We start from the raw sequence: 16,575 nt of genomic DNA, 5'->3' as shown, positions 1-16,575 counted from the left end.
TCCTCCTGATGAGGAATCATAGAAAGTTTCATGGAGGCATTGGAGCCAGGCCTTAAGGAAAGAGAGCACAGAGAGACACTCCAGGGGCAGGATTTGGTTTTAGGGTGGGGCCCGAAGCTCTCCAGGAAAAAGCAAATATCTCCCTTGGCCTGAGGAAGGACTTGGAGCAGGGGCTCAAGCAGGGAGTCACAGCCAGGGCCCCAGGAGTCAGCTAGAGGAAAAGTGCACTAGGCCCTTCCTGAGGTCCTGAAGCTCTGAGGACAGACGGGGCTCTCTCCCCCGCAGCTGGGAATGAATGGATGCAATGAGGACAAAGACGGGTGAGAGCAAGAGGCACCGGGCGAGTTCATTCCTGGGCACAACGGAGCTTGGACATCATCTGGCCGTGCCCCTCCAACAGGACCCACACATGGACTGACAGATTAGAAATGGAACCAGCTCTTCCAGACACCGGGAAATCCCAGCTGCTCTTTCAACAAATGCAGTTTAATCAGCATGATTACCCATTTGCTATTTACGGAGCACCTACACGGTGCCTGAGCACTGTTCCAGGGCGGGGAGCTATAGCAGGGAACAAGAAAAATGAAAGTCACCTGGGTATGAGGGGCTTTCCTGAGGATATGGGAAGGGAAAGACAGCTAAGCCAGAGAAGTTCTGGAATGTGGAGAATGGAATGGAGATCCCCCAGCTCGGGATCCCCACTGAGTCTGTTCTCCCTCCTGCTCCGAAGGTAGGGTGTGTGCAGGCTGGGGCCAGGAAGGGACCTGCCAGAAGAGATGAGCAGGGGTCCCCACAGGGCAAGGGGTGCAGCCCCAGGAGACCAGGGGGTGAGAGGAAGTGGATGAGGACCCCAGAGGATAGGGTGAGGACATGAAGCAGAAAAGGGGTCAGTGGGGAAAGTAAGAGGAGGGACCCCATGAGGAAGGAGGACCAGAGGGAGTTGAGGGAGGCTCAAGGGGGAGGGAGGGACCAGGCTGCCCTCACCTGCACCAGGTAGTGCTCAGGGGTGGCGTCTGAGAGCCGGCCCAGCGTGTAATGGGCCTTGAGCAGTTCGTCATGGATCTGGAACTCCTCCTTGCAGTTGTACCTGTCAGGGCAGAATGGAACCCAAGTCAGGAAACCTTCGGGATCAAGGTAGCCTCCACCCTCACCAGACCCCACAACAGGGCCAGCCTACCCACGCAGCTACACACCTGTGCCAGAGACAGCCTGCTGTCCCCAGTATCCACCCTCCCCTTCTTCCTCAGCAACAGAACCCTGGAATTCTGACTGGGCCATTATTCGGCAAAGAACTACATTTCCCAGCCTCCTCTGGAGCTATAGGATGGTCATGTGACTAAGTTTTGACCAGTGGGGTATGGGGAGAAGTGGTAATGCAAACAACTTCTGGCCATTCCCTTAAAGGGAAGGTGGGTGCCTTCTACTTTCTCTTCAGAGGTGATGGCGAGAAGTAGGTGCTGATGATGGTGGGGAAACAAGAGAGAAGGGGCCTGGCTGATCCCAGAGCGGCCATTTCCAGCCTGGCGTGCGTCCTGAACTCTCATGCAGAGAGAAGCTTCGGTCTTATTTAAGGCCTCCCATTCAAGGGTTGCTTGGGTCCCCGGAGACCCTTCCATCAGATTGTCTCTGAGAACAACCCCATGGCACAGTAAGGAGGCTCAGGACACGGGCTTTGGGGTTGCATGACCCGGGCATGAACCCATCTCCCTCACTCAGCAACGTTGTGGTTTTGGAGTTACTCACTCTCTCTGTGGCTCCCTTTCCAGTAAGTCTCACCTTCTGGGGCTGCTGTGAGAACTCAAGTCACTGCTGAATGGAAGTGCTCAGCCAAGAGCCTTAGGCACAATAAGGGTTTATTAAAATAATCATTTTTACCAGTCACAGAGCTACCGCTACATGGGACCGTTTCAAGCAAAACCCATGGGTATAAAACCAGATTTCTGCAGATACTAAACTGGGATGGATCTGTCTGCTCAAGACACAAGAAGCTTCTGTGCTGGTTGTAACAGTGAATAAGACACTGCTCCTCTTTACTAAAGAACTGCGTCCAGGAAAGGCAGGGCAGGGGACCAAGGAGTCACCTCAAGGAGTCGAGAGACTTAGGGTCCCTCTCCCAGCTCAGCCTCCATCTCACCATGTGGTGGACAAATCCCTCTACCCCCAGAAGCTTGGTTTATGTATTTAGATCCAGTTTTCACACCTGATCTAAAACATATTAGATCAGGAGTCAGCAAACCTTTTATATCAAGAACTGGACAGTAAATTTTTACTGGAAAACTGGATTTAAATACATAGTTTTTAACTTCTATGTGTGTGCCAGACTTCTATGTGTGGCCATAGTTTCTGTTGCAACTACAACTCTGCTATTCCAGTGTTAAGCGTCCACAGACAGTATGTAAATGAATAGGAGTGGCGGCGTTCCAATAAAACTTTATTTACAAAAACAGACGCTAGGTGGTATTTGGCCCACAGGATACAGTTTGCCAGGCCCTGTGATGGATGATTTTTAAGGTCCGTTCCCCCTAAACACGCTACAATCCCAAGGGTGCTGGGCTCATGCTGGATCCAGGAGGCACACACAGTCCCACTCCGGCAGGCCCAAGACTGTTCTGAGCTACACCACTTCATTAAGTATTTTGCTCGTCATCCCCATGTGATCGGATAAGAAAAACAAGACCCAGAGAGGGAAAAGGATTTTCCCGAGGTCACAGAGCAAGGCCCAGGACATGTGTCTCCAACACAGCCCTCAAGGACCAAACCTCCATGTGTCATCTCTGGCAGAGAGACTACGTATCAAGTCTCTTGTCTGTAACGTCTCTTCTCTTCCCCTTATGGCAAGCACAGTAGTGGATTGGGATCCTAATTTTCCTGTCAGGCCCCAAAGCCAGCAGGCCAATTTACTATTCCCACCCCTTAGGTCTCCTTACACATAAAGTCCCACCTGCTAGGTCTCTGCCAAACTTCTATGTGTGGAACACAGTTCGTTCTTAGCTCACTATGTCCTATATCTTGCGTGCTGGAGGGGCCCAGAGGCAGATTCAACTTCCCAATTCACCAGGAGACAGAGCCCATGCCTCTCTTGTTCTCCTGGCCTCTGGCTCCCAGCACCCACTCCTTCACTGACACCACAGGGCAGACAGGGTCGCAGAGCCCCCTTCTGGATCCTGTTCCTCTGGACGCACGTGGTGTATCCACGTGTCTCAAAATATGGTACCAGAACCCCCTCTCGGCCTCCTCCAGGAAAACCCCTCCAGGACCTAATTAAGAGAAGTGACCAAGAGCTGCCAGCTTTTTGAGCCCACAGCTCTTTCACAACCTGGTATTAACCCCAGTTTCGAACCATAATTACTAGGTGTGAAAAATAAAAATCTTTAAATTTTATTCATCTCCGTCTGTAAGCTCCCTTTGAAAATATTCGGCCAAAAATGATTTCAAAAAGGTGTCCCCCAACCAGCCACTCCTCCTTCTCCATGCTTCCTGGCCCTGTGCCATGAGCTAAGAGACCCACAACAGAGACCCATTCAGCCACTTGATTGCTGTGTTACTCCAGGCAAACTGCTTAACCTCTCTGGGCCTCAGTATCTTCATCTGTGAAAGTGATTTGTAGACTAAGTGCTCTATGCCACCACTCCTCTGGGCAGCTGCCCCCACCATGTCTTCTAGGGATACAGTCACACAAACCCCCATCCCGCCACCACTCACGTGATCACGACGGGGGCCACTTTGTTGGGGATGATGGACTTGGCCTTACTGTTGTGCACGCCCGTGGTCTGGAAGGAGTGGACACTGAGCGAGTGCTGACTGTCCATTGTGCCGCTGCCCTGGAGACCCTCAAAGGGGGCGCCCGCCGAAACCGTCTGCTGGGCTGTGCTGGCCGTGGTGCCCATAGTCCGCTGGCAGCCTCAGGAGCCCAGACCTGCAGGATGAGAAGGCATGTGGCGGCAGAAACGGTGAGAAAATTCACGGCAGGCCAGGACCTAGCCCACCTCTACCCCCACTGCTCAGATGCGAAGTCTGAGGCCCAGAAAGAGCCAGCTCAGCCTGTAGCTGGAAACAGAAGATAGGTGTGCTGTCTCCCACCTGTTCACTGAGTGCCTACTGTGTACCTGTCCCTTGACTACTGGTCTGGGAGGGTAATGGACATAAAGGGACAGAAAGACACAGCCCCTGACCCCTTACGGTTATACTCCTCTGGCGAAAAGATGAGTGTCAGGAAGGGGTTAATTAACCCTCCACACCAGGTCAGCAGGACCTAGGGCTCTAAGTGACTGGGTCAGGCCCCATGGAGGCCAGGCTCCCAGAGTGGAGAGAAGTGGGAAGACCTGGGGCAGGTGCAGAGGGAAGTCAGGCTTGGCTCTGAAGAATGCGGATGGGTAGGGGGTGCTCAGTCCATTAATAGTCCACCTCGGTTTCGGCTCAGGTCATGATCTCAGGGTCATGAGCTCGAATCCAGCGTCAGGCTCTGTGCTCAACAGGGAGTCTGCTTGAGAGTCTCTCTCCTCTCCCTCTGCCTCTGCCCCTGCTCATGCTCTCGCTCGCTCGCTCGTGTACACTCTCTAAAATAAATAAATCTTTAAAAAAGAGGGGGAGAAAACGTGGATGCAAATAGGATGCAGGAGGACAGTTTAGTCATGAATATCACAAGATGAGGCTGGGGACACCCAAGGGTTCAGTGAAAGTGCCAGGCCCCTGAACTTGACGCCATCATCAGTATCACCATCACAGCCAAAGCTTCCGCCCTGCACGTGCAGGAGGCAGGCTGGCCCTGCTGGATGCAGTGAATCCCTGGGGGAGGGGGATTCTCTCCCAGAGAAATACTTAAGGATGTCCGCAAAAACCAGGCTTCCGGGTTGTGTTGCTCCTGGAAGTGTCACTTACAATGGCCAAGCCCCGGGAACCCCCCTCCAGTCAACAACAGCAGCTCTGCTGAATAAAGTAGGGGCATCTCGAAGGTGAAAGGTTCAACAGCCATTGAAAATATCACACTGATGGACTGGAAAGGCATTGAGGACGCAGGGACAGAAGGAACGGGTTGTAAGGCGAGGATAGGCTGCTATTCCGTTTCACTTCATGAAAATGTATCGGTGGAAAACCCTGGCAGATACATGTCAAGATGCTCATGTAAGTTATCACCAAGTGGGATGACAGTTCATTTGTATCATCTCCTTTTGCTTTTTCTCCTCTGAACACTAGGTAATAAAGTTAAAGCATACTGAGAACAAATCAGAGAACGTCTGGGGAAACGGCCAGAGATAGGGGAGGAGCTGCTGGAGGGCACAGAGAGCGTTCCCTAGACGCCAGACTCCCTCACCCAGAGTCAGCCCCTCAGCCCGAGGTGAGCTGCTCCACACGATGCAATCTGCTGGAGCCAGCCATGCTTCCCTCTACCCTGGCCTCTGGAAACCAGCAGCAGCACCTCGGGGAAGTGGGTGACGGAGGCAGAGGCTCAGCGGGTCAGTGGGAAGGCGGAGCGTCCCCAGGCCCTGAACACTCAGACTCCCCCTTCCCAGAACCGTCTAGACAGTGACTAGACTCATCCACCCCTCCTCAAACTTTCCCAGACCACCACCTGTCCTGTCCCTCTCCAGTCTGGAGAGGGCTCCCTCTCTCCCTCTGGCCCTGCCTTGTCATCCTTGAAAACTCCCAGCAGCCACGCAACATGGCTGTTAACATGCACACCTTGTGTTTGTAAGAGCCCCACCACACCCCGTCCAATTTCCCCCTCCCCCTTTCTCGCTCTCTCTCTCTCTCTGTCTCTGCCAAAGGCGGACAGAATGAGCCTCTCTGTTCCTAAACGGAAGCACAGGCTGCTCAGAGAGCAAGAGGGGCTCCGCAGTGGGTCCCAGTCCGCTGAAAGGAGAGCCAGAAAGTTCTTTCCACCTCACTTGCTTTGGCAACGCCGCTCACCGAAATTCTCCAGACCTTCTCAGCAGCCTGGGCCGAGAAGGCATGGCTGGGAAGAGTTTCCCCCAGGAACAGGAGCATGGGTAGCTGTCGCAGACAAGGGCATGAGGGACAGGACATGGGAAGGGCCTACAGGAGGCAGTAGGTACCCACAGCTGCCCGCTCTGGGTTGAGCTGTGGCTGACACCCCCAGAGCTCCAGCTCCAGCCACCCCCCCACTCTCTCATGGGCTCCACAGGCGACAACAGGCCCCAGCTGGAGCCCCATCAGGGCCACTGGGAGACAATATCCATGTGCACAGCTGTAGGCTCCAGGGCTGGGGGATGGACAATATCCTTTGAAAGTTGACTGGCTTCCAAACGGTCCAGAGGAGGGTGAAGCCCCGGATCTCCAGGCCTCCCACTCTGTAAAACTCCTCCTGAAACCTCTCTCCACCCTGCCTGGAGTGAGCCTCACTGGCCCAGGGGCCTCCTCCTGCTGGTCCTAGGCTGCAGGACCCCAAGCAACTTCCCCACGTCCCCAGCCCTAAAACGACAGCAGGGATGGCATGGTCCAAAAGCCTTTTCCAGATCCAAACGGATTTAGCTCCTACGACTGGTGGCCCTAGTGGTCACGCCACGACTGCCCACTACCAGGGAAGGTGGTCAGCAAGGTAGGGGGTGTGTTAGCGAGGTCCCTAGTGCTCAAACTTCTGCCTGGGGGGAGAATGGAGGGCAGGACAGGGTGTGGGCGGACTGAAAGACCCGCTCCATGGACCCTGGATGGTTTATAAACAATTATGCTAGTCTGGAACTTCATCCGATCACGAGTGAAGGCTGCTGTCCCCACTGTGTGACAGAGCCTGGGACATGGTTGCCATGAAACTCACAGGCAGTTTATACCCCACCGCGCCGTGCAGGTGTCTGGAAACTCGGCTGGAGATCATCCCTCCTTTAAAGCCACAGGAACCCGGGGCCCCGCCCACAGGCGCTGAAGTGCCTTGACTCGCCAACTCTGGGCAAATGTGTGCCTGGTAGTCTTAAGCCTCCAGGTTCTCACAAGGGACCTTACGAGCAGGTGAATCCTGAGGACCCCAGAATGAAACCTATCCTCACTGTGCCCGGCAAGCCCAAAAGATGCTGCCGTGCCATCTGCAAACAGGTTCTCAAGGCCTGAGACCGAAAGGACAATCACACTGACGTGGGTGTCTGCCGTGCAGACATGTGCCCATCAAAGGCACACTCTAGCTTCATGTCCCCACCTGAGCTGAGCGACAACAGCCTGGTCACAAAATAAAAGTTAACCTTCGTTTACTTCATCGGTGATCTTGTTCACAAAATAATAACTGATGGCATGTATTACTACATCACCAACTTGTTTTCTAGTGTTTCCATAGCTGACTACAACTTACTTCCTCTGTAAGCCCGTACAGTCTGTGCACTTGAAAACATTCTGGGAAGGGGGTTCATGTGTTTCTGCCAGCTTGCTAGAGGGGCTCTTGGCCAGAAAGCAAGAAAGAAAGAAAGAAAGAAAGCCCTAATTTGAGGGAGGAATATTCTCTGCCAGAGGCGCCTGGGTGGCTCAGTGGGTTAAGCGTCTGCCTTTGGCTCAGGTCATGGTCTCAGGGTCCTGGGTCCCGCGTCGGGCTCCCTGCTCGGTGGCGAGCCTGCTTCTCCCTCTCCCTCTGCCCCTCCTCCTGCTCATGCTCTCTCTCTCTCTCTCTCTCGCTCTCAAATAAATAAAATAAATCTTTTTCTTTAAAGGTTTTTTATTTATTTATTTGACAGAGAGAGAGATCACAAGTAGGCAGAGAGGCAGGTGGGGTGGGGGGCAGGCTCCCTGCTGAGCAGAGAGCCCAATGCGGGGCTCGATCCCAGGACCCTGAGATCATGACCTGAGCCGAAGGCAGACACAACCCACTGAGCCACCCAGGCCCCCCAAATAAAATAAATCTTTAAAAAAAAAGAAAAAAAAGGATATTCTCCATCAAACATAAGGCCCCTTTCACCTTCTCCTTTGCATCTGCTTGTTAACACTTCAAAGCACTGACAGAGTAGGTGGCATCCAACAAGCCCAAAGATCCTAGCCTTACTGTGTCCATTTTCGGAGGAGGATGGCGGACAGCAGCAGCTGTCAGCCACTCCTCCCAGTTTGCCTTCCTGCCTCCTCACAGCTGACCCTGAGAGCCGGAGCATGCCCCACACCCTCCCTTCCTCCCTCTTGGACCCCTACCCATCCACTCCATTCTCTGCCAGAGCACCCCAGACACAGCCTCCCAGAGAGGGAGAGAGATGCCCAATTCCCCATGGCGGGATCAAGGACTCCCAGCCCCTTTTCACCCACAGAAGCCCTCAGCGACTAAGAAGCCACAGAATCATCTGGACCACAGCTCTCACGGTGTCTGAGGAATTCCCCCATGAGGACATGCATCCGCCTGCCTCCACACGCAGTCATTCCGGAGAGAAAAGAAACCGCCCTCTGGAACCCGGGGCAGAGAGGTGACCTTGTTTTCCCAGGAACAGCTCAGCATTAGGAGCTGGAACATGAGCTCCAGCTCATCAACTGACTGCCTGATGTTACAGTACAAATGCCCAGGCTGCAGAGTGATGAGCTTCTCGTCAATGGCAGCATTCAAGCCGAGGAAGTGCTGAAGCAAGGAGGCCAGGCAAGAGGTTCAATGGCAGACTTTTCAAGCCTCGGCCCAAAACAGCAACATGAGTTTAAGTCTGTTTCTTTTCATTTGGTTCTCCGTAGAACTGAATCGTCCCCACTCTGGTCTCTGTTTCCCCATCTGTAACCCAAAGCTCGCAAGTCCTCACCTTCTTTGTCCCTGTCCCGATGCAGCAGCCATGACCTCCAGGTTTGGCAAACCTTGCAGGCTTTTCCAAAGCAGAGTTTGGCTCTCAGGACTGAAGTGGAAAGCTGCACGTCAGCTACTGACCCCAGCCTGTTCCTTTGTCCTCCCTCCCTGCCTACTAGGATGGACCCAGACCCTCTTACAAAATCCCTAGTCCCACCTCAAGGAAAGACGTGACTCCCAGAACCACACAACCAGCTGTCACCAAAGGCTCCCAAAAGCAGCTTCAGAGCAGGCTACGCCCCTGGAGGTCAGCTAGTCCAACCCTCTCTCTCCACAGATGAGGAAACAGAGACCCAGTGAGGGAACTCGGGGTGCTCCAAGTCACAAGGACAGAACTGAGAGCCAGAGCTCCTGCCTCCCATGCCCAGGCTCCCTGGCCGAGCCATGGCTCCCTCCAGCCTGAGCAAAGGGGAAGACTGTGTCAGGAGCACAGGGAGATGGTGTTGAGCAGATAATGCATGAGTGTGTAATTAGCCAAATCAGGGTGTGTGGTCACCATGAGTTTGGGGGGCAGGGGGAGTCTACAGTCCCCTTCCCCTCCCAGGGGCCCCAACCTCATGCACTTCTCTCCCCACCACCCCTTCCCTTACCCCCTCCTGGCCACTGCTGGATCTGAACCTCCCTCATGGGGCCAGGGGCCTCACACAGACAAGGCCTATGAAAGGAACGGTTGGGAGGAATTGGTGGGCTCAGCGGTCCGCTGGCTCCCATCCCAAGCCAGTGACAGGGCAGAGCGGGTATAACACACAGATCTAACTTCCACTTCCGTTCGATGTGGCAGCTCTCTTAGGGAGATTCCCATCTGCTCCTGGCCATCACCATGAACCCAGACAGCCCTGCTCTGCATGACCTTGGGCAAGTCCTCTGCCCACTCTGGGATTCTCCCCACAGAAGAACAGGTTTGCCCCCTCCTGTTCCCCCCACCTCTGCCACCACCCGGTCCAGATCACCAGCTCCTGTCCTCCGTTCCTGTCCCCCCACAATCCATCCTCCGTGCAGCAGCCAGAGGATCCTGTAAAACCCTGAATCAGGTCACACAGGGACATCCAGCCCCGTCCCCTGCTGAGGAGGCCCCGCCCCTCTGACCTCACTCACCGCTTGTCCTGGCCACTGGCCCCTCCTTCTTCCAGCACCCCCAGCCCACTCCTCCTCATGAGGGCTGCACCCTAGCACCCTCTGCCTGGAACGTTCTTCAGCTTGTTCACATGGCCACCCGTTCCTGTGCTCGTGGCTCAAATGTCCCTCCTCAGGGAGGCCTCTCTGAGCCTCTGGGGACGCTATCTGCCCACAGCACCCCACACCAGTCTCTGTCCATCCACAAGCCCTTTTATTTCCCAGTTGCCTCACTGATAGGGTTATGGGAACCCCTCAGCCTCCTCCAGTCCCTCTCCAAGCCGGGACAGTGCCTGACTGGTCCACATCGCTGCCCCAGCACCAGGACAGCGCCTAGCAGATGCTCAGGAAATATTTATGAGATGAGCATTTGACCAGCCTCAGGCACCTGAAGCTTCTAGGCTTCGCAGGAGCGGGCAGATGGCACCAAGGAGCAGGTCTCAGTCCTTCTCAAGAGTGTGAGGAAGAAGCAGCTCCCACACCATCCTGCTCTTACCTGGACTGCCCTCCTCCTCCCACCCTCCCCCAGTCCACCCACCCCTTGAGGTTAAAGCCCAGTGCCTCCAGGAAGCCCTCCCTGATGACACACCCACCACCCACCCCTCCCCCCACCTCTCAACACCCGCAGCCCATTGTGATCATTGCAAGATGGAACACTCCATTCCCTTCCACAGCATGCTCTTCCTGGCAGGGGCCATCCTGCGTCCTTCCTGGCTCCGTCCGCTGCCTGACTCAGGGGAGGGGCTGCACACATAATGACGGAACAAATCGGCTCCATCTCGTTATCTCCCCACCCTGCCTGGCTCGTGCTGATGGGAACAAGGGCCGCACCCCACAACAAGGAGGCACAAAAGATACTAAGGATGTTTACTTACTCGTGAGTGGGGGCACCAAGTGACCTTATCTACTTTTGGCTTATTCATCCTTTCTCAGTTTCCGAGGACCAACAGGATTACTTTGGGAACGTGGAATTAAAGTATAGTTATTTATAATGGTTTCAGAGTGGGACAAAGGTCACGGCTCCTCACGTGGGTGCCCCTGCACCCCCCCACACTGTGCTCCCCCAGCTCTGTGTCTTTGTCCCCCCACCACCTCCAGGGGCCGCTGCCCCTTGCCATCCACGTTCCCATAATAATCACGGCACTCATACAGCCTGGTGGGATTTTTCATATCTTTGTGAGTTTTTTAGCTTTGCGAATGTCAACCACCTCAAAACCAGGTGATACAGAGACTTTGTGACTCCCCCACTTTACAGAAGAGGCCGCAGGGAAGCAGGCCAACAACAGGAATTTCCCCAGGCTCTGCAGCTCAGGGGAGACAGAGTCACGTGGCTTCGGCTTTGTAGCACATGGCCTCACGTCTCTGAGTGTCACCCAGACCTAACCCTCCACCTCCTCCAGCCCTCAGCCTCCTCCATTTGAAAACCAGCAGATCAGCATATAAAGCAAAGCTACCAGGGGTCTGGGATGGCAGGAGACCTCCCTCATCTGCTACACTGTATGTTTCTGAAATGTTTCCACTTTTTTCTGAACTGGAAAAAAAAAAAAAAAAGATCTACAAGTTAAAACCAGAGTTGGAAGAATGTTTGGAAACATTCCCCAGTATGCAGCCGGTGGAGAGCCATCCACCAGGATGGGCCTGGAGTTTTGGGCTAGCCTTCGAGGGTCCCAGGTCCAGCAGGGAGGAGTCACAAGACATCCTTGTCACCCCCTGAGATGACAGTATGGGGTGGGCTTGGAGCCAGGAGTGGGCAGACTGGGCAGAGTGACTGGGTAGCTGAGGAGCTGTGGCCAGTGGGAGACCCGCAAGTGACAGCAGGTCCCTCTGCCGAGGGAGCGCCCAAGCTGGGAAACACTGCAGGGGGGAGGGCTAGCCTCCCTCCTGGCTCCCCTAACAGCCGGCGGACGGACGGAGAAAGGTCTCCCGTCAGCTCTGCGGAATCTGGGACCCTTGGGAAGGAAAAGGGTCCTTTCTGGCACCCCTAGCCTCCTGCCTCTTAGCCTGGGGAGCCCTCCCACCTCTGTACCTCCCCTGTAGGTCAGCTCCGCCTGACATAAAGCTCTGTCTCTACAGGAACCTGGATTAGAGAAGGAGGAAAGATTATAAGGAACATTCTGCGGACAAATGAGAAATTTTGAATATGGATGGCGTGTTGGAACAAATAAGTTAATTCCTTGGGTGTGATGATATTGTGGATATTGTGCTCCTGGGAGACCCAGGCTGAAGGGTCCAGAGATGACGCACCTTGATGTCTGTCACTTTTAGGTGGTTGAGAGACAGAGATAGAGAGACAGAGAACACAAGCAAACAGAGCAAACTTCAGCCACCGGCGAGGACAGACACTAACTCACTAACAGTACTCTCCTCCCTTTTGTAGGCTTAAAAGTTTTCCAAAACAAAACTGGGGATGAAAACATTTTTTAAATGAAATTTTTAAAAAGTCAAGCTGTCTCACAAGAAGTGAGTCTTCCATACATTCCCCCTAAGTCCTCCCCCTTGAAGACTCAGGAAGCATCTGGTCTAGAGGGTAGAGGTTGTCATCCGCAGGCAGAAAGCTGTCCTGTGTGCCACTGGCTTGATCCCTGCGGGTTTGCGATTTTCCACTCTAATTAGCTGCCAGTACTTGGAAATCAAGGGGTTTTGAACAGAAGTGTAGATCTCTGGTTTCTCTTGAGGTGAGGTGCAGGTACAGGGTCCTGGAGCCCTCCCTGACCTCCCAGCCTGCTCCCTGGAGCAGCACTGTATTGGTGGCACCCGATCTACCTCTGTCACAGCTCCTGCAGCCCCTCCATGAGTCCCCAAGTCTGTGAGTCCCCTGGCCTCCTGGCTACCATCCAGTGAGGGAGCTTGTCCTCTCCCTCGGGCCCCAGCAGCCCAGACACGGGCCACACTTCCCGGGCAGACTCTGACCCCCTCAGGAGAGGCTGGCCCACATCCTTTGTTCTGACCGTTGCCACTGGGCTGCCTCTGACCCCCAGAGAGCTTCTCTGCTCCCTCTTGCTGGCCCTGGGGCAGGAATGTCCCAAGACTGACCTCCCTGGGGGGAATGTCCCTAGGGGAGACTCCACAGCCCCAGAAATCCTGATCCCACTTCTCAGCCTGGGGGGCATCCTCAGGTTTGACCAAAATGCCCACAATGCTTCCACCCATTAAACAAGCCAGACGATGAGCAGGAGACCACTCCCCATATGCCCTGCAGGTACCCATGACCAGTCCCAACTAATGGAACACGAGGGGTCGTGTCATGTGGCAAGTTCCAGAATCTTCCCTAGGGCCCCTTTTCCTCTCTTCCTCCATCCTGCTGTCTGGAACACAGATGCGATGCTTGACATTTCCCAGCCATCTTGAACCACAAGCACGTTAAGCCACACCCTCGGAATGGGAGTGGTCAAGTTTCCCAAGGAATCCATGGCCTGGAACCGCCACCCCAGGCGTGGGCTGCAAAGCTCTGGGTTTGGACAGGACATAGAAATAAACTTCCATCTTGTGTAAACCACTGTTATTTGGCTTGTCCTGTTACTCGCAGCCAAACCTAATCCTGACTAATGCGCTCCAGTATTTTTAGGTTTGACCCTCAGTGACCACACGCCACATGCAACAAGACAGAACGTACTTCTTTCCCCTCTCACAGGAGAATGTCAAGTTTCCTGGCTTGTAACAGTCAGGTAGAGCAACACCAAGATCCTGTGAACCCAGCCAGTGCTGGGGCATGGGGGTTCACAGGATACAGAAGACATTGTCTCTGGCCACCAGGGCCCATAGGGTCGCTGAGGAGACACACACAAAAGACCATCAGAGCACCAACGACTGCCAGATGGTGTGGGGCAGCAGCTCTCCCCAAGTCAGCCACAGAGACCTGGAAAGTTCCAAGCAGCTAAATATTTGTTCCATGTTATAGATAGAGGCTTGGCCACCATTACTCTGAAAAGGCAGAGAGAGGCTACAGGTGTCTCTCCATCTGCAGTTTCTCTGTGGCCCTCCTGGACTGTTCTGGAAAACAGGAAGGTATTATCTGGATGAGAGGGCCCCTGCCTCTTGGATTTTTCAGAAAGGAGTGAGAGGAGGGGGATGTCATACTCCCTATATGGGGGGACCCAGTAGGCTCTGGGAGGGCAGTCATCCTGCTCCTGGAAGAGACTGAGGCACTGTCTGTGTCCAGGTTCCATGCACCAGGGACTGGGGGAAAGGAGAGGCAAAACCCCAGTGGGGAAGACCTGGAGAGAACAGGGTTAAGGAGGACATGCTCACCGGCTGAGCTCCAAGCAGCTGGCCATCTGGGTATCTCCAGGTCAGTAGAAATCTAGTTTCCTGAGACCCCACCAAGGTCTCTGGGCCTGCTGATACTTGCCTGGCCACTTCCAGGGACTGGGCCCCAAGGGGCCAGTGATACCTCAGGATGGACCCCCACTTCTGACCTCCAGTAACATCTTGGGGGCCTGAGGTCTGCTTTTAGGGAACTGTGAAAATCCATGACCCAATTCTGGGGTCTGTCCCCATCCTTCTACTTCTGTCCCCATCCTTCTACTTCTGTGGCTTTCAGTCTAGACTCTCTTGCCCAGCATTCAAGACCCCTCCCTTCCTACCCTCAGTACCCCCTATTACCCTCCACATCCCCAACCTTCCTGGCAAACCCCGATCTCTATGGTATAGAGCAGCAAAAGCCCCAGGAGACGTTCCTCTCCAGCCCGGACTTTCCAAGAGGTCTCCAGTTAAGCACAGCCCTCTCTGGGCCACATTTCATTGCTATCTGCAAAGTGAGGGGGCTGGGTGGGATGGAAGGCTTTCCAGCTTTTAGCAGCTGAGACCTTTCAGTCCTTGATGAAAGTCCAGTGTGCAACACAGCTCACTGTGCAATACACCCGCTAAGCTAGCGGCCAGCTCAGGAAGGGCGATGCAGAACCTCCTGTCCCCAGCCCCACCACACAGCTTCTCTAGGGAGGAAGAGCTCCAGACCTATGGGCCAGAGATGCTCCAATCCCCCTCCCGCTTAGGCCTCTCAGGACACATCCAGCCCTTCCCTGCCCCCACGCGTCTGTCCTCAGACATCTGCACCCACATCCCCTCATGCCTTCCACCAATGCCTGATGGCAATGCCCCCTCTTCCTTCCAGAGTGCAGCCTGGGTCCCATGTGACCCAGGCTGAGCTCCCTGCCCTGGTGTCTAGTAAACACATGCCCCATCTCCCTGCTCTGGATCCAGTGCTCCTCCAGGGCCCCTACAAAGCTGAACCCACCACAGCTGTTGGTTCCAAAGATCATTTTCCTAAATAAATTTCACATTCACAACCTCATTTCCACTTCAGAACAATCCTCTGAGAAAGGCAGAAGTGCCAGCCACTGTGCCATTCGGCAGATGGGAATACTGAGGCCTCAGATTCACTACACAACAGAACAACAGAACCAGGCCTCTGGTTCCACAGCTGGGGCTCTTTTCACTGCCTCATCCTCCCACCCTCTCCCATTTCTCCTGATGCCACCCTCACTTTCCCAGGAGACCATGGGAAACTTAAACCAGAGACCCCTTGGAAGGCAGGGAACAAGCTGGACCCAGAGAAGAGGACCCCTTCCAGGGCCACGGCCTGTCATGTGCACCCCAGGCAGCCAGATGCCTGGGGTGGGTAACAATGGAGCTAAAAATAGGGCAGGAGGCTGAGTGGCCAGCTGCCGGAAACATCTGCCTGGGCGGCAGAACAAACATGACGGAAGTCACCATGCTGCAGGGTCCCCTAGCGTGGGGCTGGGGACAGCTGGGGGCGGGGGAGGGGAGGGCAAAACCCTCAGGTCTGCACTGAGGGCAGGGGCCTCGTCGCTCCTAACACACACACACAAACACACACAGTGCAAATCCACCTTGTACACCAACATGGATCTCAGAGTCAGAGTCAGACGCACCTTCAAGTCCCCTGTCTGTTCCTCTCATTTTATAGAAGTGGACACTGAGGTCCAGAGTAGGCCAGAAAACCGGCCACAGTCACAGAGACAATGGACAGCAGGGTGAGGCCCCGGGGGGTCTCTGACCCCCTCGCCTGCCCACCTGCCTCCCCAGGCACGTCCATCCAGGGCTGGGAAAGACCTTGACCAGGAGGAGCTCTCCTGCCCCACAGTAGGAAGCATGCCAAGCGGAGGAGACCTATCAGCCTACAAGACTTCAGTTCAGACTTGAGGAGGAACTACACAGCAATCCACAACTTCCACCAGCCAGACCCAGCCTCCCCTTCCAGCCTCGTGCTCCCAGCTCCCAGCCTTGTTCTCCAAACTTTAGCCAAAGTGAAATTCTTACAGTCCCTGGCACAGACATCTCAACGGGGCTTTGCAAATAATTAACAATATCAAAACTAATAAGAAAAGTCGAGGTGCATCTTATTGGAGTGGGGGTGGGGCCGGGGTGTTCTAGAATCTATGTAAGGTAGAAACTATGCCCTTGGAAATTCGTACTATAACCCATGGCGAGGCCAGCTCTCCAAGACGTCAATGCCGGCCGCTTATCCTCCGAGCGATGGCACACACACCAGCGGGCTGGGCTGAGAGGCAAACGAGGTTGAAAGCTACGCACCGGCCTCATGCTCATTCACGCCGTAGCTTCCTGTCCCACCTGCTCCCCCTGCCTAGCTGACCCCCAGTCCCTGATCCAGGGAGCCTCCTTCATGTCCCCCAAGCCATGTCCCACACGGCCGTGGCCTCCAGGAGCCCACCAGGCCGGGGACGAGGCTGGCCTTCGAC

At 54.6% G+C, this 16,575-nt stretch overlaps 1 protein-coding gene across 1 annotated transcript in view; it reads right to left on the bottom strand.

Moving 5' to 3' along the window:
* PALD1 (phosphatase domain containing paladin 1) overlaps positions 1–16,575 on the bottom strand; it is a 69,102-nt gene that overhangs the window by 29,015 nt on the left and 23,512 nt on the right. Inside the window, exons 2-3 of the mRNA XM_004769519.3 lie at positions 3,703–3,916; positions 985–1,087 (exon numbers count right to left, since the gene is read on the bottom strand). Coding sequence (XP_004769576.1) covers positions 985–1,087; positions 3,703–3,887 — 288 coding nt within the window. The 5' untranslated portion in view covers positions 3,888–3,916. The remainder of the gene's footprint in view (positions 1–984; positions 1,088–3,702; positions 3,917–16,575) is intronic.

Source organism: Mustela putorius, unplaced genomic scaffold (assembly GCF_011764305.1).
Source record: "Mustela putorius furo isolate JIRA1106 unplaced genomic scaffold, ASM1176430v1.1 tig00000698_pilon_pilon_pilon, whole genome shotgun sequence".
Lineage (NCBI taxonomy): Eukaryota > Metazoa > Chordata > Mammalia > Carnivora > Mustelidae > Mustela > Mustela putorius.
Note: the sequence above shows the minus strand (reverse complement) of the source record. Positions and strands in the feature narration are given on the sequence as shown.